This window comes from Theropithecus gelada, chromosome 4 (assembly GCF_003255815.1).
Source record: "Theropithecus gelada isolate Dixy chromosome 4, Tgel_1.0, whole genome shotgun sequence".
NCBI classification, from domain to species: domain Eukaryota; kingdom Metazoa; phylum Chordata; class Mammalia; order Primates; family Cercopithecidae; genus Theropithecus; species Theropithecus gelada.
Genome location: NC_037671.1, coordinates 41432105 through 41457834, shown reverse-complemented (window position 1 = coordinate 41457834; position 25730 = coordinate 41432105). Strand labels below are relative to the sequence as shown.

Here is a 25730-nt window from a genome sequence, read left to right as displayed (position 1 = left end):
TGATGTTCTGTGAACGGGTCAAGCACGCTATTTGAGGCCTCTGGACATTTGCACTTGTTTCCTTTGACTGAAACACTCCTGTTCAGATATCTACATGCCTCACTCACTCATTTAAGTCTATGCTCAAATGACAAACCTTCAGGGAGGTCTTCTCTAATACCTCCACCATTGCCTACTTTGCTTCACTTTTCTTCACAGCACTTATCAGTACCTGGTATGACATGAAAGATGTAGTTACACATTTGTTTATTGTCTGTCTTTCCATTTGGAGTGTAAGCTCTAAGAAAACAGGTTTTCTGGTTTGTTTTTTCCTTTCATCCCAGCATCCCCAGTGCCTGTGACTTGAAACAGAGCAGGCCCTAGGTAAACGTTTGTTAAAGGAATGGATGACTCCGTTCTAATTTGTCTAATTTCTCGATTCAACCTCAGCCAGATCCAACAAATATTTGAGTCTTAATTATGTGAGTGACACTTAGTTAGATACTTACAGCTTTAAGAACGTATAAAACAGCCCCTAACCTGAACTGTGTCCTTTTGGAAGGGTACTGATTGGGACAGGGCACAAGGAAACTCCCAGAGTACAGAAATGTTCTTTATCTCCATCTGGGTAGTAGTTACACAGGTGCATACATAAGAGCAAATCAACTGAGCCATACTCTCAAGATATGTGTATTTTATGTTGCATCCCAATGAAAGTTTTTGTTGTTGGTTTTTTAAGGTTCTGACGTATCTAGACACAAAACGAGACAATTTCCCAACGTGGCAAGAGCAATGATGGAGCTGCACAGCCTGCTTTGTGAGCAGTGAGAAAGTCACCCCCAGGTACTAAGATTGGCATATCCTTGATAAGAGAAAAAGGGTAGGATGTAGCGCTGGAACGTCCTAGGGATCACGGGCGTCTCCCATGCCCTGGAACCATCTTCTCACTGTGGCGTTCTTTATTGGTGCCCAACAACAGAGATCCCGAATACAGGACGCCGGATCAGTGGGTGCTCAAGCCCTTAAGTGAGGTGGAGCAAGGCAGAGCGGCCCTTGGGAGAGGGGCAATGGGGCACCCCTGTGCTTTAGACTTGGCTTGAGGAGGTGACACTTTGTCCACATGCCTGTGAAGAGAGGACGGCTGAGGACACACGCCACCCGCTAGACTTCACAAACGAAGTGGACGCGGGTCACACCCCTGCGCACGCGCAGCAGGGGCTCCTGTCACGCAGGCGCACGGCGGCCCGGCGCGGGACGAGAGGAGGCAACGGCTGTGCGGCCTGCGGGCGCGCGCTCCCTTACCGGCCAACGGACGCGAGGCGCGCGCCATGGAACAACGGTTAGCTGAGTTTCGGGCCGCGCGGAAACGGGCGGGTCTGGCAGCCCAACCCAGCGCTGCCAGTCAGGGCGCACAAACCCCAGGAGAGAAGGCGGAAGCAGCAGCGACTCTAAAGGCAGCCTCGGGGTGGCTAAAGCGGTTCCTGGTATGGAAACCTAGGCCCGCGAGTGCCCGAGCCCAGCCCGGCCTAGTTCAGGTGAGAAGACGGAAACCTCGGCCCTAAGACGTGGCCTCGGAGCCACAGTCGAGGGGGCGGCCCTAGCTGCCGGGGGTGTGGCCCTGGCTGCCGGAGGCGGGGCTGCTGGCGCTTCCCTGCTGCTCGAGGGCTGGACCGCTCATCTCCCGCCCCACGTGTCAGCACTGTTACCGGTTTTGATATTTTCTTTCCAGCCCGCGACCCATGCAGCTCCTGATTCGAGGCAGGAGGCGAGAGTCGAGGGTTCTGGAAGAAAGCACCTCTGCCCTGAATTTATTCACCCCGAATTGAGTTATCGTGACGCCCTGTGGCTTCGGGAAACCTCTCCACAACCAAGTTGAGCCACAGCCCTCTGCTAATGGAGGGTAAAAGGTCTAATTGGATACTGATCAAAAGTAGCAGTAATTAAAACTTCATTTGATTTGCACCTGGGGCACATGCAGCTAGTAGCCCACATAGCCTGTGACTTAGAAATGCGTTTGAATACAGAATTTACCAAAGTGTGGTAACTGAAACTGCAGTAGTGGCAGAAGCTTATTCAAGTTCCACAGTCAATGTTCAAGACAAAAACAAAGTGATTTAGTATGAAAACCTTTTCACATTTAATTCTTTTGATAATCTCTTATTTTGCAGATGAATTTAATTTGCATCCTTTTGTGTTTTCATTTAGTTTTAACTCATCAGTAAAATGCTAAGGTGGCTTGCGGTGAGATTGAAATGTCTATGTGGAAATACAGGACAAAACGTATCAAGGGATAAGTGCTTTGTAATAATTTGTGCCAAGGGCTTTGTTCCTCCTAAGTGTAATAAGAACTAAAAAATTCCCTTTAAAATGAAAATGTAGTGGAAGAAAAGTGTACCTTGCTCGCCTTAAAATTGTTTCCGTTAAGTTCATCTATTATTGCACATTTGATTTGAGGGAATTTTTAAAAATTAGTGAACCTATTAATTTTGATTTGATATTCTCAGTGATATACAGGATTCCAGGTGACTTGCAGAAAGGTGAAAAGAGCGCAGCAGAGTTCAAACAATCCTTGTGTGCAGTTTGTGTTAATTGTCTTTGGATAATTTTGTTGTTGACTAGAACTTTCTAAGTACAACACTTGCTTAAGATTTTAGAAACCATTTCCCTTATTCTTTTTCTCTCTGCAGTTAAAAACAATGTCTAACCCACGCAATGAGCTTTTGACTGTATGTCTCATTTCCAAAGGAATGAGATCATTGAGTTGGACCCAGAGAAACTGAACTCAGAGAAAAACTTCCATTATTGAGAACCCAAAAACTGATGGCCAAAGGATGAGAGGAAATGCTGGACCTCCAGTTTCTTGTTAATTGCTCTGTTTTTCATAAGGGACTCTGCCTTAAGCTCGTTTTCATTGACTGTTACCATTTCTGGGTTTGCTCTGGTGTGAAAATTCTCATTTAATTTTTTTTCTTCAGATTCTGCCTCTAGTTTAGAAAAGAAAATTTCTAATTTACAATTCATGTCAGATAATTTTGATGGCACACTGTGGCCTGTCAGAGATTTCTTTAGCATTCTATTTTTAAAAAATTATTTTTAATTTTTGTGTTTTAATTGAAACAGCTTTATTGAAATAAGATTTACATACTACAGAATTTATCTCTTTTAACATACAATTCAAAGATTTTTAGTAAATTTACTGAGTCATGCAACCATCACTACAATCCAACTTTAGAACGCCTCCATCACTCCAAGGAGACCCCTCATGCACGTTAGCAGTTACTACCCGTTTCCAACCCCAGCCCTGCACAAACGTCAATCTACTTTCTATCTCTATACATTTGTCTTTTCCGGATGTTTCATGTAAATGGAATTATACAGTATGGTAAACACATTTTTCATCTATTAATTTTTATATTCAACTAGGTTCAACATGTAGCCATAGCCAAATATTTTAAATTTTCCTTCTGGGAGTTTAAGAATGTTTATCTTTTTTGATACTTACTTCTCCTTCAGCTTTCTCTTTTTCATACTGAAACAGTCTTTTAAATGATTACATTCATTGATTAACTCCTCATTTTTCCCTTCTAGCAGAAGACCTTCCTTTTCACTCTCAAGGCAGCATCCTTGGATATTAACCTTTTGTAAGGTACCCCTTTTTTATGAGCACCATCTAGTTGTTGAGGCAGCAGATTTTCACGTTGTAGTTGAGATATTCTCTCCTCTACGTAGTCCCACTTTCCAAAGGATTTACTTGGCTTAGGTCTTTCTGTACACTTTATAAAACCAAAACCTTTTCTCTGAATTTCTTGTGTCGTGGAGTTTACTTTTTAGGGTATTGAATTTAATTTGAGCTTCGGAAAGTTGCTCAGTTAAAAACTCATTATTATCTTTTAGTTCAGAAATATCAGAACTCATTTTCTTTCTTGTAAAGAAACGTCTTGTGCTCTCTCTAAAGTTCTAGGTCTCTTTTTGTTTTCACACTTTGATCACGCTCACTTACAGCAGCAGCCAGTCTAGCATGGAATGACTCAACTTCAGCTTCTAGTCTTTCCTTGTTTTGTTTCTCCTTCTCCAGTTGAGACTTGAGCATTTTGTTCTCAGTTTTGAGGTCATTAAGCTGTTGACTATACTGGGATACTGTTTTTGTTAACATTTTTCCATTGAGTTTTATAGTCTCTTGAAGGTCATCATTCATTTCTTTAATAATTTCAATGTCCTTAAATATTTCTTTTCCTTTTTGAGGTTCTTATTTTTTATTGTGTATACTTACATACACAATAAAGGCAATATCTCTCTTCAACAAGCAATTTTCATGCATCAGGTCTTTCTTTTTTCTATGACTGCAAGAATCTTGACTTAAAGTATTTCTTCAAGCCTTCAATTCCATTTCTAGTGATCCGATGGTCAGTTCAAGCTGTTCTTTTACTTCAACTTCTTTTCTATGTTGCTCCACTTTCCTTTCTAACTCTTCCCTAATGTTTTCATACAACATATTAGCATTTCTTCTCATCTTCTTCTTTTAAGGTGCATTCAAACTGTAGAGTTCTTGTTTCCATTCCACTTTTTAATATTGAACTGTGACTTCATTTCTTGTGTTTTAGATAGCTCCTTCTTCAGTACACTAAACTCAGTTTTCATATTTTTATTGTCTAGTGTAAGTTGTTCACAGATAATTTTTTTTTAAGGTCCAGTGACTTTTCACATGAAATAAATGCATTCTGGATTTCCATTAGGATATGAGAATCATTACAATCCATTCCATATTGCTTAATGAGCATCATAAACTTCTTATAATGAGGGTAAGATTCCTCATGATCCTCTGAAGCTGTTTCAGATAGCCGAGTTAAGTCATCAGGTTCATCTCTAAATGAGTTTGCTTTTTGACCTTTTTCTCTTCATTTGACATTTTCTTTGCAGGCCTAGCATACTCTTCATTCTTCTTCCTAGGAAATCGCTGATGGTAAGGTTTTCCACTCTTCCTTTGTTGAATTAATTTATCATCGTCATCAGCAGATGTACTATCCTACAGGTTTTTTTGATACTGTTTTTGTTTTTTTTTGTTTTTTGTTTTTTGTTTTTACTTTTGTACTTCTTTCTAGCTTCTTCAACCTGTGGCTATTTATTTTCACTTTCAAGCTTTTCTTGTTCTTCCTCTGAGGTCACTTGTACTTCTTGTTCTGCTTTGGATGTTTGTTCATTCTTCCTTTCTATTGCTTTCTTCACAACAGAATCTTTCATTTCCATGGTAGGCTTTAGGGAAAGATGTTTTTCAGGAGGCCCTTCTCCCTTTCCATTTACTATGTATTTTTTCCTTTTTTATGTGAAGGTCCAAGTAAAGACCTTGAAACACTCTCAGGGATACTCTGCTTGGTAGTAAAAGTCAAGTCTTCATCATCTGGTTTAGGGCATGAATCAACACACAGTTTTTTGAAAATACTGAATGCAGATGCTTCAGAACTCCCAGACTCTTTTGCACTTGCTCCTCCTTTTTTCAAACTTGCATTCTTCTTGGATGCTTCTTCTGGGTTGTCATTTTGAAGACCGTTTTCAAGTATCTTTTTTTTTAATGTTGCAAAATTTGTTGTGTTTGTCAGACCATCAGAAATAGCATGATCTTCTGCAGTCTGTTAATACATACTCTTGAGTATGCAGATATTTTGTTGAAGAAGAATGCTAACTATACCTGACAAGCCATAATGTACAACAGCCATGAGGGCTGTTCTTTTCAACCTATCAACAGCATGTACATTTGCTTGTTTCTTCACTAAAATTCCACCTTTTGCTGTGTTTTGCAAACTATAAAGTGGTGTGTTTCCATGCTTGTTCAGCACTTCAGTATTCACATGGTGTGAAGGCAGTTTTTCTGCCAGTAGTGTGTTCTCATTATAGATAGCATAGTGTAGTGCGTTGTTGCTGTAGACATCCATAAGATCTGGATTGGTGCCACGTTCTAGCAGAGTGATGACACAAATCTCTTCCTGGCAATGTACAGCCTTCATCAAAGACATCCTGTTTCATTTGCCACCAATGTCAGTCTGGCATTTTCAGTTCACCTGGAGAGTGACTACCACTTCTGAATGGCCGTTGGCATAAGCCAAATGTAAAACAGTCCTGTTCATTCACAGATGAAGGAATACAGAAACTCTAGGATATATGCACAGTGGAATACTCTTCAGCCATCAAACTTTAGGACATCACCCCACTTCCAGCAACGTGGAGAAAGACCTGTTCATCCACAGATGAAGGGATACAGAAACTGTAGTATTCATTCACAATGGAATACCCTTCAGCCATGCACATATACTGAAATCATATCACCTGGAGCCACACAATTGAACCTGTTATTCCCTTGATGAAGGGATGACAAAACTGAAATATATATCCAGAATGGAATACCCTTTCACCACAGAAATGGATGAAATCCATTTGCAGTCATGTGGAGAAACCTGTTCATCCACAGATGAAGGGATAAAGAAACTGTAGTATGTATACACAAATGGAATACTCTTCATCCAGAAAAATATAATGAAATTACATCATTTGCAGCCACACTGTTGAACCTAGAGGTCATCATGGTAAATGACCTGTCCTGTCCACCCACAGCTGAAGGGATAAAGAAACCACCATACAGATACACTGTGGAATATGCTTCAGCCATAAACCTTTGGGAAATCCTGTCATCCACAGCCATGTGGAGAAACCTAGAGGACATTAGGTCCAAAGAAATGAGCCTGGTAAAGAAAGTCCCACACCTTTTAATCTCAGGCGTGGAGATTCCAAAAATTTTATCTCCTGTCCATCCACAGATGAAGGGATCGAGAAACTGTAATGTATATGCACAAAGGAATACTCTTTGGCCATCAAAATAACTAAACCACGTCATTTGGGGCAACACAAGTGAACCGCCAAGGCTGCAGCTGCCTCGTGCTATGCCATGGATGGAAGCCGCTGTGGCCTCCATCTGGGCCGAGCTCTGACCACAATGATGCCTCTGCCCCCACCCGGGCCTCCCTCTGAGAATGCTGCTGCATCTTTTCAGTAGTCATTGTTGAGGAAGTATCCACATCCTCCTTCCCACTACCAGATTTTGCTTGGAGAAAAGCAGTTTCCCGAAATAATTCTGTGACGAGCTTCTTCCACATTAGGACAAAAATGCTGGTAACTTTTAAAAATTCCTATAGAAGCCTCCTGCTTCCCTCTCCAGCCATATCCCAGGCAAGCCCCCTGCATACCACCCTGCCCCAGAACCCATTCCCCATACCCATCCACCACTCCTGACCTCCAGGCCTTGGCTCAGGCTGGCTTTCTGCTCAAAGGCTCTCCTTTGGAGTCGCCTGGCTAAGCACAGCTTTGCCTCACCCCCCCCAAAATCTAGTAGTTATCTTGAATTTCTCCCTTTCCCTCACTATCATTCATTCATTCAACAAAAATCTTGTCATGTGCCCACCGTGTTCCAGCCTTTGTCCTAAACCCTGGGAGACAGTGTGATTAAGACACAAGTGCTACTCTTGTACAACTTGCATTTGAGCTTGGGCAACAGGGAAAGGAGGACAATAAACAAAACCAGATAAATGCTATGAAAGAAAAAAGATAGAACCAGTAGATTGTGATAGTGAATTAGGGGTGAGGGTAGCAGAGTACTATTTTAAATCAGCTGAGCAGGGAGAACTCACTAAGGAGGAGACATTTAACAAGAAGAAACCACCCTGGCAAAAATGGGGACTAAGCCAAGGGCACATATGGTGACAGTTTTGCTGTTTGTAGTAGGAGGGGGCCAACCAGGTGATATGTGAGGGGAAGGTAGCATTCCTCTCAGAGGGAACCACAAGTGCAGAGGCCCTGAGGTAGGAAGCAGCCTGATATTTGAGGTATGGCAGTGCCTTCCTTGGACCATGCCTGTGTGTGATGCAACAGTCATAAACACTTCTTCACCCAGGTTTTACAGCAGAAGGGAAGTGGTACTCAGACAAATTCCAAATGAGGCAGAGGAATGTCCGTATCTCTCCTCTTGTTTGTTCCCTTCGTCAGTTTGTTTACCCCCCGCCCCCCACACCCATCTCCTTCCTGCTCCCTAACCTTTCTCTTGCCAGCCCCTATAAAGGCCCTTAATTAAATAAAATGGGTTTTGGAGGAGACCATCCTAGGATCCCAGACTGACCTCATCTCTGCCTATCACTAGTTGTATGGCTTTAGGGAAATTACTTAATCTCTTAGTGTTTTCTTATCGGTAAATTGGGAATAATAATGCCTGCCTCCTGGATTACAAGAGTTCATACATTTGAAGGCTCTCAGTAAATGGTGGCATAGGAGCATTCTTCTTTTTATACTCCCTAAACGATAAATTTAGTTTATTGTGAATTTCAACATGTATATTCAAAATGTATTTTGTCTATCAATCCATTATTTCCATCTGACTGCTGTCACCCCCCTGGTCAATGTCTGGCTCTCTCTTGCTAGGCCTCCTCCCCAACCTTTTTAGCACCAGGGATTTCGTGGAAGACAATTTTTCTACCCAGGGGCGGGGAGAAATGGCTTCAGGATGAAGCTGTTCCACCTCAGATCATCAGGCATGAGTTAAATTCTCATAAGGAGCGGGCGCCCTAGATCCTGCGCATGCGCAGTTCACAATAGGGTTCATGGTCTTATGAGAATCTAATGCCACCGCTGATCTGACAGGAAGTGGAGCTCAGGCAGTAATGCATGCTCACTGGCCACTCACCACCTGCTGTATGGCCTGGTTCCTAACAGGCCACAAATCCATACGGGTCCCGGGATTGGGAACCCTTGCTCCAGATGACAGCTGGAGCAGTCTTAAATGAAAGGTGGATTATAAGTTCCCTGCTTAGACCTTCAGCTGTTTCCCATTTCCAGAATCTTCACTGCAGCCTGCCTGGCTGTACTTGATCTGGCTCCCACCCTCCTGCCCTCCCTCCTTAGCCCTGTCGTCTCATGCTACTGTCCCCCTTGCCCAGTACACTGCCCAGATGCATTCTTCTTGGGCCAGAAGTACTGTGCATGCATGTCAAATCTGAAACAGACGTTTCTTAGAGTATCAGGGGTCAGGGATGTGGCTGATAATATAAGGGCCTCTCCAATCAGACTTTCTAATCTAACCGAAGAGATACTAATTACAGTGTTGATGCTATAAAAAGAAGGTTCTGACAAAATAGAACTTCTGAAGCATCATAAATCAGATAACCAGTATTTGTGATCCCCTTTTAAATATTCATGTGAAGAAGAATAGGGGATGTAACTGAAGAGATGAATTAAAAGTTCTGCTATGTATTGAGAACCTAAGTGTGGGATGCTGTGTTTGGATCTGGAGACACGTTGCCTCCTGGTACTTAAACAATCTGGCATCACACATCACATGACCTATATTAAAAGAGAGACACTGTAGTACTGAATAGTTTGATGCTCAATGAGCAGGAGAGCTAGCTGGTGCTTGGGGAGGCAGAGGGGGCACCCTCCCTGATGGCCAGGGAGGTCAGGGCTGACAGTTCATGAACTGTGCTTGCCTGGATGGAAGGCAAATAGTTGAGGAAGAAAGAGGAAGTGGATGGAATTCTAGGCCTGAGATGAGGACTGAGAATATCTTTGGGTAATAAGACCAGTTAAGCTGGAGTAGAAGGGTTATTTATGGAACAAAAGATTGTGGATCCTGTTGTAATGGAGTTTCCTAGACCACTGTGACCCACTAGTGGGTGGTGAAATTAATATAGAAGATCTTGTCCCCTATTAAAAATGTTTTTAAAATAGAATAGGAAATACAAGAGAATGTCTCCGGGAGGGTAAGTGTTGACTTGTGAAAGGTTGTTGCATATATGTATTCTGGGTTACAGTCTCAAATGTATTCCTTATTGTAGGGCATGCTCAAAGAGTTCTGAGAACAGTGGACTGGACACAGAGCTGTCTAAATACCTGTGTCTGCCATTAGCATCTGGCACAGGAGCCTGTGTACTGGCATTTCAATCTGTTGAACAAATTGAAGGCCTTGGGTTCCAGCCCAAGGAGTTTGGATTTTATCCTGTAGGCAGTGAAAGTTTTTGAAGATTTGTGGGCAGGAGGATGATGGGTCTTTAAGAAAATTCATTTAGCAGTTGTACATAGGATGGCTTGGGGAGGGAAGAGATAGGAGGCAGGGAGTCTAGTTAGGAGACATTGGCTGGGCCTTGGGTGAGTGACAACGACCTGTGTAGGTTAGTCACGGGATGGGAAGGTAAGAGGGCCCAGTAATGGCTGTAACAGTGGTTTTTGTTGTTTTTGAGACAGTGTCTTGCTCTGTCACCCAAGCTAGGGTGTGGTGGTGCAATCTCAGCTCACTGCATCTTCCATCTCCCAGGTTTGAGCAATTCTCATGCCTCAGCCTCCTGAGTAGCTGGGATTATAGTCATGTGCCACCATGCTGGCTAATTTTTGTATTTTTAGTAGAGATGAGGTTTCACCATGTTGGCCAGGCTGGTCTCAAACTCCTGAGCTCAAGTAATCTGCCTGCCTCAGCCTTCCAAAGTGCTGGGATTACAAGTGTGCGCCTGGCTGATTTTTTTTTTTTTTTTTTTTTTTAAACGTGAAAAGGATTTTTGTTTCCTGTCTCTATTTTAGAATCATGCCAGTCATAATATTTTAGGTCATCTAATCAGATCAACAAAGGTTCGTTGACTCTGACTGTGTTTGAAGCATTTGTCATGACTGTTGCATTATCAGTTATTCAGGAGTTTCTGTATGGGGCACAAATTAGCTCTTCTTAGCAGCAGACTAATCTGAAGAAATGACTCCCATGAATAAGAATCTGTCTGAATGCTGTAGGGCTTTTATTAGGTCTCATCTCACTAAGTGCTGATCAGTTTTGATTCAGTTGGAGCAGAGCACATAGTTCTTTGGAGGTGATTGTTTTAGAGAGTAGGGTGAGAGAATAGAAATCAATGAGCCAGCAGCCTTCTCACAGCAATGGAAACTGCCTTTTCAGATTAGTTTTGATCATCTCAGCTCCATTACCCTTTATTCTTTCTTTTGTTTGTGTATCCTAGGAAGCGCCGCAGCCCCAGGGCAGCACATCACGGCCACCATGGAACATAGCCATTCCTCTACCATCATGCTGGGACCAGTCTTTCCTGACCAATATCACCTTCTTGAAGGTTCTTCTCTGGTTGGTCCTGCTGGGATTGTTTGTGGAACTGGAATTTGGCCTGGCATATTTTGTCCTGTCCTTGTTCTATTGGCTGTACGTCGGGACACGAGGCCCTGAAGAGAAGAAGGAGGGAGAGAAGAGCGCCTACTCTGTGTTCAATCCGGGCTGCGAAGCCATCCAGGGCACCCTGACTGCAGAGCAGTTGGAGCGCGAGTTACAGTTGAGACCCCTGGCAGGGAGATAGGACCCAGCTGTGCCATCATGCAGCTAACTTCTGATGTCTTCCTCACCACTGGCTATGGATTTGATTTCAGGTGTATAGGACTAAGGGCAGCTTGCAGGTTAGCTCTGTGACTGCATGGTTCTTCTACATTCTTTCCCTGATCTTTTGCTGCCATTTGATCTTTGAATTTCTCTTTAGTGTTGGTGAAACTCTCTAAAGTACATTCACTGTGGGTCCGATGCAATTTATAAAAATTATGTACTCAAGAAGGGAGACCTGTTTGTCTCATTTCTCATCTGTTTGGGGATGATTTTAGAGCACTAGAAAGGCACTGGGAAGATTCTCAGCTTAAAACATCCAGCCATTTGAAGTAATGATTAGGTACATCAGGGCTGCATTGTAAATGTTCTCTTTAAGTCTTTTAACATTTATAGCAATTTTTTTTTTTCCCAGAAAGTTTAGGTTGCAAGTTTTGGGTTTCTTGTTTGTTTTTGTTTTGCTTCCTGCTTTAATTCTTTCATTTTCAGTCATTACTGGTATTGAAAAATAAAATATCTTTAAAACATCTCTTCAGAAATAGGTCCCTCTTCATTGCCCATCACCATCTTCCACTCTCTATTATTTTGTCACCACTCAGTAAAGGAAGGTAGGAAGAGACAAAGGACTAAGTGCAGGTGTGGGGAGGGATTTCACAAGTGGTTATTAATAGCCAGTTCAGCAAGAAGTATTGAGTGTGTACAAAGGGGAGGGCTGGAAATGTAACTCCAGACCTGTTGGCTGCTTGAGTTGTTTCTTATATTCTAAGGCATATAGAATATAAGAAGTCCCCAACCTTTTTGGCACCAGGGACCAGTTCTGTGGAAGACAGTTTTTCCATGGACAGGGTGGTGGTGGAGGTGGTTTCGGGATGAAACTTCCACCTCAGATCATCACGCATTAGAGTCTCATAAGGAGCACGCAGCCTAGATCCCTCGCATGTGCAGTTCACAATAGGGTTCTAAGGGCTTTAGAGTAAGCAGCCTTTTCATCTGTGGGCCTCTGGTGAGAAATTCTGTAAACAGTGATAATCAGGCTGGATTTTAATGTTCCTTCCTCTTCCAGTACAATGTTAGAGTTTGGGTTAGTTAAAATCAGGCAGACTCCCATTGGGTTGGGGCTTCTCTCATTAATTCCATTTTGTAGCTAACTTCATGGTGTTTCAGCCCTTGTTGAAAATTCTTCTGATATGTGTTGCTCTTCCTCACAGCCCTTTGCCCATTGGGAGTCTGGCTATTCCTCAGAGCCATCCGGTCAAGCAGATGGTCCGTTCTAGCTCACAGAAAAGTCTTTTCTTCCATGATTTCTGTCTGAACTGGACATGTAGAGAGTATGGGAAACAGATGAATCCCTATTAAACATGAAGTTTTGATTGTATTTAAGATACAATTTTGTTGACTGATTTATTTTCTTAAGGCTTTCTTAATTTTCTTGATACTTTCCTTGGACTTTTCCATTTCATAAAAGTCCCACACAAGGGAGTAATTCCCTAATCTAAGTTTTACTGCAGTGCTCAGGGCAGTAAGCATTGCTGTAGGAAAGAACTCATTTGTATTTTAAAAACGTATAATTCAAACTTTCCCCTAAAACAAAATGTCTGTAACTCTGAATTAGAGAGGTTTGATCCAATTAGTAATCCCAGTGGGGTAAAGACTTAAGCACACAGGAGACTTGACCTGTGGTTGGGTGGACCTCAGTAGTGATTTTTGAAATGCAGCTGTTTTTGAGGTGGAATCTAGATTGCCTCAAGCCCATCTTGCATGGGCTTTTCTGGGAACAATTTTGTCAGTTCTCCTCACCTCTTCCCAAAGGTGCATGTAATGATGGCATTAGGAAAAATAGGGTATGAATCAATTAAAGGCCTGACAGGGAGAAGAAGAAAGAACAATAAGTATTTGGTGCTTTCATCAGACCATTAGGCTTTAGGTGCAGCCTTGATTTCCCGAATTTAGGCCTATTGATCTCAGAATTTCCACTCATAACCTGACCATTAACCCAGCATGCAGCCTCCATTAAAGGATTCTTCTGTCATCAGGGAACTTGAAATCCCAGAGGTAGATGCAATCCCTGTGATAACTTTATACACGAGTGAAGTCGTTTCTGTTCAAGTCTTAACAAGTAACTTGGTTTTTGCTTTTATTCACATTATCCCATCTTGCCTACTGATAGAGACTGTTAAGTGAAACTCTACATCTAAAGTTGGAAGGGACCCCAAAATGCCATCAAGTGTGTTCCCCACCCCCAACCTTGGGCAGGGCCATCATTTATTCCCAAGTAAAGATAATTTGTTTCTAGTGAACCCCTAAAGAAGATTCCAGGTACTTCCTAGGAGGTTCTTTATGTTTACTGACAGAACTTTTGCCACTCCCATCCTCACCATCTGGGGTTATTTTGTCTCCTAATCTTAGTGGATGTGGAGTCCCTGGAGGCCTATGTGAGCATCCTTCAGACTGGTAAACCCTCACTCAGTTCTCTTTTCTCTCTGCTCTTTAGGCCAAGTCATTGAGCTGTACTTCTGGGACTCAGTCACTTTCATGCTAGCCCTGACCTAAGTTTTTCAGGTTTGAGTGAGGGTGAATGTCCCTGTGGATGGGTGTAATGACCTTTCTCAAAAGCTTTGGAGCTTTTCCAGTGATGACAGGCATGTGTATTTTGTGCTATTAGAGTTATGCTTTGAGTATAGGCAGTCTTCCACATTTGTCTTTTGACTAACCTGTGTGTCATTCAAAAAGCTCTGTGCTGCAAAATCTTAGAAAGTTACACAATTGAAAGAACCAGTGACCCTCAGTTGGGCAGAAGACATCAAAATTCGAGCTATGTGTTTTTAGTTCCTGCTACTCATACCAGCAAATAGTTGTAGATGCCCTGGATTTGGCGCTGCTGGGAACACACACACAGGAGCTCCTGCATAGGATGAGCGTCCCTAAGAGCCCAGGGATGCAGGGGTGGGGTTGGGATGTCATGGAGCATATTGCCACCAGGCGGTGGCGTAGAGCTGCCACTATACCTCACGGGTCCCTTCACCTCACACTTGAAAATTTACGTAATGTAGAAAACCCTCTGGGATGTTTATCTCAACCACTTGTGCTGCTTTTTCAGATTTTTTTTTTCCAGTTTAAAATTTACAGAGGAAAGGGCTCATCAGAGGTCCTGGGAAAGGCATAGAAAGCTACCAGAAGTGATTTATATATGTATTTTAAAATAAAACAGCAGCTCCTCTCTAGACTTAGCAGGCAGTGTTACAGTTGCTTGCACATAGCTGAGCTTTGCGGGAAGGAGAAGGGGAATGACTAAGAATTTACATAGGTGGCAGAGAAAACCAACTCCCGAAGCCAAAGAAAGTAACTTTTGAACCATATGCTTTGGTTTCTATCACACATACTTTTATTTCACAACTTTGGAGCACTAGGATACATAAAGACTTGCATCCCATTTTCAAAAAGCTGAGAGAGAAGACAAGATGAGTGCACACAAAACTGTATTATGAAGTATAGGACACAATGTGAATGCTTATAAAGGTGTAAGGTGTGTGTGTGTGTGTGTGTGCATGTGTTTTTTCAAGGGAGAGATCACTTGCAATCCTAAATACTATATAGGATTTTCACTTCTACGTGAAAAATACTCTTTCCTGAACAAGTCATGGATGAACGTTTTGAAAAGTATGGTCTATAGACCACCCACCTACATAGGAATCTCCTGTAGTAATGGTAAAATGCAGATTCCAGGGCGCCCACTGACTCAGAATGTCTGGGGGTAGAATCCTGAGAATCTGCATTGTAACAGCCTCCCTGATGTGATCTCTGGTATAATAAAGATTAAGAGCCGCTGACATAAACCATAAATGTTAAAATAGGAAGAAAATTTAGTGATTATTAGATCCAAGCAAAGAAAATGGTTGTGCATTTTTAAAGGGAGCAATGAGGTTTGCTATTTTTCAAACTGTTCATTTGGAACACCAAAGCGAGAGAAGAAGAAACATAGCTTTGAAACAATGAGGAACTAACTCCAAAGACTACGCAGAAATTAAACGTCCTTTATTTTTGAGGTTTTCTTTAAATGATTACAACAAGAAGTACATGCTCATTTTAGACCATTTTAGAAATACAGGAAGGAATAAAATATTGTTGTACTTCTATGAATATATTTTAGAAGTCAAGAGGTACGTAGGGTGTATAGGGAGAACATCTCCCTCCACCCTGCCATGTTTGTTCTTTCTCAAGCCTGCAAATGACACCATCCTAAACACGCTATTCTTTTGCTTGCTTGCTTTTTTCTTTTTTAGGAGTTTGAATTTTATTTATGTGCATTTGAAGTTTTTATGTAAGGGAGTGACATGATCCAATTTTCTTTTTTTTTCTCTCTCTCTTTTTTTTTTTTTTTTGAGAGACAGAGTCTCACTCTGTCCCCAGGGTGGAGTGCAGTAACACGATCTGCCTCCCAGGTTCAAGCAATTCTCCTGCCTCAACTTCCCAAGTAGCTGGGACTACAGGCATGTGCCACCACACCCAGCTAAATTTTCTACTTTTAGTAGAGAAGGGGTTTCACTGTATGCTGGCCTGCCTGGTCTCAAACTCCTGACTTCAGGTAATCTGTCCACCCTGGCTTTTCAAAGTGCTGGGTTTACAGGTGTAAGCCACTGCAGCCGGCCCCCAATTTTCATTTCTAAAAGATCATCCATGCTACGGTGGGGAGTAGATTCTCTATGTCATTCATTCATCCATCCATCTATCCATTTACAGAGCATCTAAACTTTGCCAGTCCTGGTGCTGGACTTGGCTCATACAGATATAAGGGAGACAAGGTTCCTTTTCTCAAGGACCTCACAGTCAAATGGGGGAGGTAGCCAGTAACCAGACAGTTACAGTGCAGTGTGGTAAGCCACACTGAGAGTATGTCATCTGAACGAGGACCCCAGCCTCAAAAGAGGATCTTAAATCACGGGTCAGGAAGGGCTTCCTGGAGGCAGTGGTGCAGTGCTGAGTTTAAGGGAGGACTAGGTACTCCCCCAAAAGAGAAGGTGGGGGCAAAAAGCATTTTGGTCAGAGAAAACCACCTGGGAGAAAGGTGATAATCATGAAGGAGAATAACAAGCTTGGATGCATTCTGAGGACTTGGATGTTAAGGAACGAATAAAAGGAATTGATGAGAGGCAATTCCAGAAAGGAATATTGGGTGCCTCTTGCTTTTTGAGCAAACAATATTTCTTAGTAATTACATCAGCACAAATAGAGCTGCTTCCTCCTTTTTCACAGCTACAGAGTATACCGTTGTATGGATAGATTGTAACTCAACAAGTTTCCATTAATGTATATTTAGGTCGTTTCTAATCTTTTGTTGCAAACAATGTACAACGAATATCCTTGTACATATGTCATTTCAACATATGGGAATACTTCTCTGGGATAATTTGTTAGAATTAGATTTGCTGGCAAAAGGATATTTGACTGAAAATGTTTGATAGATGTTGCCCTGCATAGAAGTGATTCTCATTTACATTCCTACCAGCAATGTATGAAAATGCCAATTTCCTCATATCCTTACCAACACAGGGTGTTTTCCAACTGTCTTCTGTACTTTGCCAATATCTGAGAGGTGAAATGGCACCTCATAGTTTTAATTTAAATTTCTTATTATGGGTGAACATCTTTCTATAAATTTATGAGTCATTTGTATTTACCTGTGAACTGTTTTAGCCTTTGCATGATTTCTGTTGAATTATTGGGAATTTTAAAATTTCATTTAGGAACTCTTCGTAAATGAAGAAAATTGGCTCTTTGAATTATGCATTTCAAATATTTTTGCTCAATTTGTTCAAACTTGTTGCTGTTTTTGTTTCTGTGTAGAAATTTTTTGTTGTCAAATTTATGTATTTTATTTTATGACCTGGGTTTTTGTCATATGGCAAAAAAATTTCCATGTTTACCCACTGCTTTCATTTTCTATATTTAAGTTCTTTATCTACCTAGTATTTATTTTGGAGTGGGGTTACAGATAAGGATCCAATTTTATTTATTCAGGCATCTATTTGTTCAGGTATCTAACTAGTTCCCTCAGGTTCATTTATTAAATAACCCAACTCTTTCAGGCTAATTTTAAACCCATCTGTATCATATACCACATTTCTTGTGTATTTGTATCTATTTTGGGCTTTCTGATCTGTTATTTTGATCTGACAGCTTTTCCATATTCTAGTACTTCACTTTTTATTATTGAAGCTCTTTGGTGTGTTTTAATATCTGAATGGGCTAGACACCTCTTTATTACTCTTATTTTTGCTTTCTTCTTTAAAACTTATACTTAACATGTTTATTTTCTCCCTGTGTTCTTTAGAATTAACTTGACCAGGTCCCCAAAATTTCTCTTGATATTTTTATTGGTCTCACATTATACAGATAACTTAAGGAGAAGACACATCTGTAAGTTACTGTTTTACTCTTCAAGAATACAGTATGCTACCATTTGTTTAAGCCTCTTTTACTGCCCCTCAGTTGTACTTTCAAGTTTGCTTTATATTGATCTTCCTATTCCCTGTTTACTCCTGGTTATTTTATCTTTTGCTATTAAGGTCAGTAGATCTTTTCTTCTATTATTTCCTCCAACTTGTCGTCGTTGTGTGTGTGTGTGCATGAGAACTATTGATTTTGGTATATTAATTTTGTACCAGTCCTTTACCAAATTCTCTTACTAATTATAATGGTTTTTCAGTTGATCTGCCTGGATTTGCCATGTAGGTAATTATTTCCTTTTCAAATAATGTAAAATTTAGTTCCTATTTTCCCTGTTTTTGTTTTTTGTGTTTTTTTTTTTTTAGACAGGGTGTTACTCTTGTCACCCAGGCTGGAGTACGGTGGAGCAATCTTGGCTCACTGCAACTTCTGCCTCCTGGGTTCAAGCAGCTCTCTCACCTCAGCCTCCCGAGTAGCTGGGACTACAAGTGTGCGCCGCCATGCCTGGCTAATTTTTTGTATTTTTAGTAAAGACGGGGCTTTGCCTTGTTGGCCAGGCTAATCTTGAACTTGTGGCCTCAAGTGATCCTCCCCTCTTGGCCTCCCAAAATGCTGGAATTACAGGCGTGAGTCACTGTGCCCAGCCTCTTTTCCCAATTTTTATGCCTCTTATTTTTTTCTCTTTGTTCATTACATTGGCTAAAGCACCTGGAAAAATGTTAAATCAGAATAGTAATCAATGATATCTTTGTTTTGCTCTTGACTTTAATAAGCATGTGCCAGTATTTCCCACTAAGCATGATCCTGGCTTTGGGGTAGGTGAATAGATAGATAGACAAATAGAAATCTTAAGAAAGTACTCATCTGGGCTGGGTGCAATGGCTCACACCTGTAATCTCAGCACTTTGGGAGGCCAAGGCAGGCAGATCACTTAAGTCCAGTAGTTCGAGACTAGCCTGGCCAACATGGAGAAAACCCGTCTCTACTAAAAATACAAAAATTAGCTAGGTGTGGTGGCAGGTCCCTGTAATCCCAGCTATTGAGAGGCTGAGGCATGGGAATCATTTGAACCTGGGAGGTGGAGGTTGCAGTGAGCCAAGATTACACCACTGCACTCCAGCCTGAGCAACAGAACGAGACTCTGTCTCAAAAAAACAAAAAACAAACAAAAAAGAAATTACTTCTCTGTACTTATGTTATTAAAAGGTTTTTCTTAAGAATGGATGTAGAATTTCACAAAATCTCCTTTCAATGTAGTGAACATTAATCTTATGGTTTTTCTTTTTGATCAATTAATATAATCAATTAATATTACAGATGTATTTATTGAACCATCCTTTTATTCCTGGAATCCACCCTTGATTGTGACGTACTATTTTTTAATGTGCTGATAGATTCTGTTTGTTAATAGTTTTATTTATGGTTTTTATCGGTGATTTTCATGAGATTATATTATTTTTTAACACTTTTAGATTTTGAAATGTATAAAAAGCATATTTTTAGGTCTTCATTATAGATTGTCCCCTTTATCATTATGCAAAGCCCTCTTTGTTTTCTTTATTGCATTTTTCCCTGAATTTATTTTTGTCTGATATTAAGGCTGGAAGCCCTGCTTACTTTTTGTTTGCATTTGCCTCATGTGCCTCTGCCCATAGTTTTGTTTACAGCTTGAATTATTTTTATTAGGTATGCTGCTTGTATATAAAGACTAGTTGTGTTTTCTTTTATAATCTATTATGAGAATATTTTCTTTTAATAGGTGAGTTTAACTTATTTATGTTTATGAAAGTCTTGCTTATCTCATCACATTTTATATTATTCTGTTTAGGTAGCTTCTTTTACCATATGGTCTCTGGGTTTTTCGTTTGCTTGTTTTGTTTGTGTGTATGTGTGTTTCTTTCAATAATCTAGAAAGTTTAAATTTCTATTTCAAGTTTATATTTTTAACTTTATATTGATTACTTAAAAATTGATATTTTTAGGCAGTGTTTATTAATATCCTATAAAAATAAGTGTAATAAATTTATATTTCCATCTTCTTCCTACTTTTCTCCATCTTTCAAACCCCAGTTCTACTGATTTATTGACTAATTGATTGACTTATATCTTTAAATATAATTACAACCTACTACTTATCAGCCTTAACTGATACATTTTTACAGGATAATGAAATCCACATGCCAACACTGCCTTTTATGCCTCCTCTCTTCCTTCCCTCATTTTATTAGTTATATCATATCATTAAGGTTTATAACATTTATATTGGCCGGGCGCGGTGGCTCAAGCCTGTAATCCCAGCACTTTGGGAGGCCGAGGCGGGTGGATCACGAGGTCAGGAGATCGAGACCATCCGGGCTAACATGGTGAAACCCCGTCTCTACTAAAAATACAAAAAACTAGCCCGGCGTGGTGGCGGGCGCCTGTAGTCCCAGCTACTCGGAGGCTGAGGCAGGAGAATGGCGTGAACCTGGGAGGCGGAGCTTGCAGTGAGCCGAGATCGCGCCACTGCACTCCAGCCTGGGTGACACAGCGCGAGACTCCGTCTCAAAAAAAAAAGAAAAAAACATTTATATTCTGTTCTTTAGTCCTATCTTTACATTTTTTTAGTCTTAGGCCTATCTACAATTGATTTTTTTCACTTAATGATTAACTCTGAATATATTCTCATGTTATTCTCCTACATTATACAGACAGCTGCGTAATATTTCTGTATGGATAAATGTACCAGCCTTTATTTAGCCAATCCCATATTATTAAACACTTCAGTTGTATTCGGTTGTCACTAGCATGAATAGTACAAACCAGGCTCACCTCTTTGAAATTTAAAATTTTATATTTCCATCTCTTAGAAAAGAGTAATTAGAAGCCAATCCCTATTAAAACCGGATCTCAACCTTTAATCACCAAATCCCCTGGGGATCTCATGAAACTGTGGATTCTGATTAAATAGGTCTGGGTCAAGGCCTGAGATTCTGCATTTCTAACCACCTTTTAGGTGCTGATGCCACTGGTCTTTGGACCACACTTTGCTTAGCAAGGTCTTTGAATACATTTCATTTCTGGGGAATTCTACTTGAATAAAAAAAATGCTGGAAAATATAGCCTGTAGCAGTAGTTTCATTGTGTCTTATGATATAGTTTAAAATATCACATTTGTATCAAAATAACTTGTAGCATATAATTATTATTTGTGAACGATCATTTGACAATTTTCTTAAATCTCATTTGTTTGGGCTTATTGTGGATATGTCCCTGGAACCCTCTCAGATGTGTACGTCCCTGTCGCATGGAAAAAAAGGCTGAGAACCCTGGGGACCAGAAATAAAGCAGAGGTCAGATGGGTACCCTAGAATGAGGCAGTGAAAAGAAACCTTTGAACCCAAATTTGTAAATAATATCTGCACTCTTAATCTCTTGGGGATGTGTTTGTTGTTTAGTAGGTAGGTGGTTGTTTAGGTGGTTTTATCCTACGAGGCCCAAAGTGATCTGGCCCCTGCCTCTCTTTCCAGGTTACATTCACCTCCTTGGTGTTCATCTTACATTGTGGTTTGGCAGACTTTCTGTAAAGGGCCAGTTGGTAAATAGGCTTTGTTGACCAAACTGTCTCTGTTGCAAGTACTCAACTTTGCCATTGTAGAGCAAAAGCATCCATAGACAATATATAAGTAAATGAATGTGCCAATAAAACTTTATTTATAAAATCAGGTGGTAAACCATAGTTTACTGATCTAACAAACTAAATATGCTTCTTTCTGCTTTAGGGATTTGACTGTTGCCTTTTCTGGGAACTCACTCCCCTAGATGATCCTAGGTCCTGCTCCCTTATTCCACTGGGGTCTCTCAGATGTCACTTCATCAGAGAGGCCTTCCCTGACCATCCAGCCTAAAATAGCACCCTACCCCCATATCTCCATGTCCTTTACTCCCTTTCTCTCTTGGTAAATATTTCATTTATTGCTTCACTAATAATATTGATCTTATTTTAATAACTGTTAGAGAAAAGCATATGTGTTGACAGGCAGAGTATTCTTTATATACATGGCAGTTCATTTACAGTGGACCATCTCTAGGGACAGAAATAGCTTTGTTTTGTAGAGCTTGTTTTAAACATTTTTCTTCTAATGACTTTTCCTCTGAGATTTAGACAGAGTTTGGCAGTGCCAAACATATTGTGAAATGGCACCTGGTTGGTATGAAACAATTGCCTTGTTCTAGATCCTCATCAATAAAAAAAATAATGTCTTTGGCTATTCTGGCTCTTCTCATAGATTATATCAGGTTCTGCCCCATATATAATTTTAAAAAATCTATTTCTGTAAAAAGGAGCATTTCCTAGGCAATTTGCATTTTTCCCAGAATCCTCATGGCCTAATGAAAGGCTGGGCAATGCAGGGCAAGTAAGGGCCCTGGAAGAGACATTTCCTGAAGAAACATGATCATTTTGGAAATTCATGTTAGGATCTGATCACTTCGGAGGATCCAGCCCCAGGGAAGAGAGAGAAGTCAGATTCTGAAGTTCATGTAAGGTTTCTGTGATCTTGCTGCTATAGCCTTTGGAAATCTACATCTATGCATCATTCTTAGTGCAGCTGAAGAAAGCTGTTCTTCATGTGGGCGGCCAATGCAGAAGGTGCATGAGCCCCACACTTCATTATGGAGATGACTGTAACTTGGGGGTATTACTGGGGTTTGGGTAGCTTGGCATGCTCTCAGGAGATCTGCACTGTGGATACAGAATGTCTCAAGAGCTATTGCACCTCTCATGTAAGAAGTGACAGCAAGACTAACTCAGTCATGGAGCCTGAGAGGTAAGGGCCCCTTCCTGCCAGAAGGAAGGTCTGTGTTTGAGAAGCAGGTGTTGTTCAAGGCTAGGAGAGTGAGTGAGAGCATTGCCATTACAGCTGATTCTGAGACCCCATGGGTGGCATTCTTTTTGGACTTGTGGCACCACTACACCTTGTTTGGCAGGCTTCACAATCTTTACCAATTTCTAGGTGTTTTTGTAAATACTTCATGTAGCTGGGGTGTTATAGATGTTTTTCTTGATAGCTGAGAATATTTCAACACAGTATAATTCTTAATGTAACATGGTTCTTTCATATGATGAGTGTACACGAGAAATCTTTTCATCTTTTTTTTTTTTTTTTTTTTGAGACAGAGTCTTGCTCTGTCTTCAGACTGGAGTGCAGTAGCACAATCTCAGCTCTCTGCAACCTCTGCCTCCGGGTTCAAGTAATTCTCCTGCCTCAGCCTCCTGAGTAGCTGGAACTACAGGCAGGCGCCACTATGCCCAGCTAATTTTTGTATTTTTAGCAGAGACGGGTTTTCGCTATGTTCGCCAGGATGGTCTTGATCTCTTGACCTCATGATCCACCTGCCTCAGCCTTCCAAAGTGCTGGGATTACAGGAATGAGCCACTGTGTCCAGCCTTTGCCTGTGTTTTTAACTGTACCTTTCCAAAGGATGCCATTGGAAGACATTGATTTAACTTAACTAGGGGGAAATGTCTTTGCTTTGGTGTGTGTCTCTGGTTTGGGTTCTCTAGTCTTTACTTTTAACACCAGGATTTGAAAGATGAAAGAGCTTGAGGATGATTTTATTGTCAAGTAGCATCTAATTGATGGGTAGCAGTGGGGTTTATTAAAGCTGTAAATTCAATTTCCTAGGAATTTTGAAGGTTCAGAAGGGTTCTGGAGGGCAAAAATATGGTGGTAAAACACCTTTTTTTTTTCAGCCAGAAATGTACATAACGGTTACAGATGGTCAAAGATTGGAGCTAAAGAGTAAAGTAACCATGGCCTTTTTGTTGTCACTATTTAGTTTGTGTAGTTGCCAAGTGTGTTTCTAATGCCACCTTAGGTCATCGGCATTAAAAAAAGTTTTGTGTAAATATCATTTACTGCCTCGAGTCCTTGCTCTGTCACCCTAAAGATTTGGAAAGTTAAAACAAAACAAAACAAAACAAAACAAAAACCTGCTAATCGCGTCTGGGTGTTACCAGCCTGCATTAGCTCTAAGGCCATCCATCTCTCGGCATGGGACTACCCAGTGTTTGTAATTCTCAGCTATTGATTTTGTTTGTAGTTGGAGGTTGTACCACAAATAAATTCTAAGGTCTATTCGTTCTACATGAGGGGGAGCCATAGTAATTCATTCTCACATTAGTGCCCAGTGTCAGTGCGAAAAAAATAAAAGTCTTCTTGGATTCACTCTAGGCCACGGGTCTTTTTCTCTTTCCAAAATCATTGTGTTAGTTAAAATGAGCTTTTGTACAAAAGAAAATACTCTATCACTGCTTAGGATTAGAGAACGCTACAGGCAAGGAGCTCAGATTTATGGAAGATGGAGTTAATAACGCTGACTGGAGATAGGGTTCCTAACCTAGTTCCTTGTCACTTGCCACTTGTAATTCTCATTCTTTTTTCCTCCTCTGCAATTTCCTCCCCTCTTTCACTACAGCTCTTTTTCACATTTAAACAGTCTACTATTTTTCTTTTTTCTTTATCTACTTATGTTCTGGCCCCTTCATCTTCTCTTCCTCACCTACCCTTCCCACCTTGGGGATACTCAGTTTGACTCCTTCCTTGTAGTCACACAATATGGGATCTCTGTTCCCATCTTCTCCAACCATCTGGCTACATTTGTCATCTAGTCCAGCTTGTGCTGCTGGTTTCCAGCCCTCCCTCTCTGCCCCACCAACTATTTCTCTACTTCTGATGGGGAAAACCTCACTGTTTTCAGTCTTTCTCTTTGTGTGTATGTGTTGGGAGGATGGGTAGGGAAGGAGGGAGAAAGGAAGAAAGGAAAGACGGAGGAAGAGACAGAGACAGAGATTGAAAGAGACTGAACTGCCATATGTTCATGGCACAGGGTTTTGAGAGGATAATGAGGGAAGGGGACAGGAGTTCTCAAACCTTGAAAATGCTGATATGCAACGGCATGTGAGTGAGATCCTTCACAAACTCTATGTGGAACTCAGTCCTCCCTATCTGGGGGCAGTAGTCACTAGAATATGGCTTTATATTGCATGTGAACATGAATGAGTCTGGAGGCCAAGAATTCTGATTTGTCTCCCCAGTGGCTAGGCCTCAGAACAGCTCCCCAACCCCCTTTCTTTAGGCTGAGGTCAAGCCCTTATTAAGCCACAGTGCAACCTCAGAGAAAGAAGGTGCACTTCTACCTGATTTATATTATTCGTAATAGCTACCTAGAAATGTGGTGGTTATTAATTGGTTTGGGTGGATGTTTTCCTGGAAGGTGGGGAGGGGATAAAAACCTCTATTTTGGTCCTGCTAAGTGGAAGGGGAAGAGCACAGAAATGCGAGAATATCAGTAGGGGTGGGAATTAAGTCAAAAGCAGGATGGGTGTAGAGAAACAAACGCAGACGTTCCACCTGCCACTATCAGGAGTTGGTTATAGGTGTAACTTGCTCTTAGAGTAAGAATTATTCTTATGTTTGAAAGGGACAATTACCACAGCTTGTCTAAAAAGCGGATGTTTAAAGATCCTTTCAGGTAAGTACACTGACCTTCAAATAGGTGTAACTGAAATGATGGGGGAATTAGGGGAATCTGCAATGCTTCTGCCTTTCTGTAAGAGTGAGTTGCAAATCTGGAGAGTGAGTAATTATTTAAATTGGAGAAAAGTTCATTTTTCTGAAGATGAATTTCTAAACAGCAGTTCCATTCAAATTCTGTGGCTGCTTTGCAAACAAAGCTTATGCTTTTATGACTTTTTAAAACATGGATTTAATGGACTGAGTTCATTTAGACAGGAGAGATCGAATGAATGAGCGGAATTAAAATACACATCCATTTGGCCGTCAGTCATTGTTTAAGCCACTCGACCACCCAACTTTTCTAATTAAATGACATTGCAGTCCCTGCATAAAGGCTGTGATGGATAAATTAGTACTTG

The 25730-nt window shown here is 40.9% G+C and overlaps 1 protein-coding gene across 2 annotated transcripts; it reads left to right on the top strand.

Annotated features, from left to right (window-relative positions):
- The first annotated feature begins 1195 nt into the window (after positions 1-1195).
- Positions 1196-12749, top strand: SAYSD1 (SAYSVFN motif domain containing 1). Of its 2 annotated transcripts, none has more exons than XM_025384309.1 (2): positions 1196-1514; positions 11007-12749. In XM_025384309.1, exons 1-2 carry the CDS (start codon positions 1308-1310, stop codon positions 11349-11351), a joined length of 552 nt encoding a protein of 183 aa, XP_025240094.1. In that variant the 5' UTR covers positions 1196-1307; the 3' UTR covers positions 11352-12749. The 2 variants fall into 2 exon arrangements, with proteins under 2 accessions (XP_025240094.1, XP_025240095.1); XM_025384310.1 differs by lacking the exon at positions 1196-1514 and adding an exon at positions 6809-7137.
- The last annotated feature ends 12981 nt before the right edge of the window (positions 12750-25730 follow it).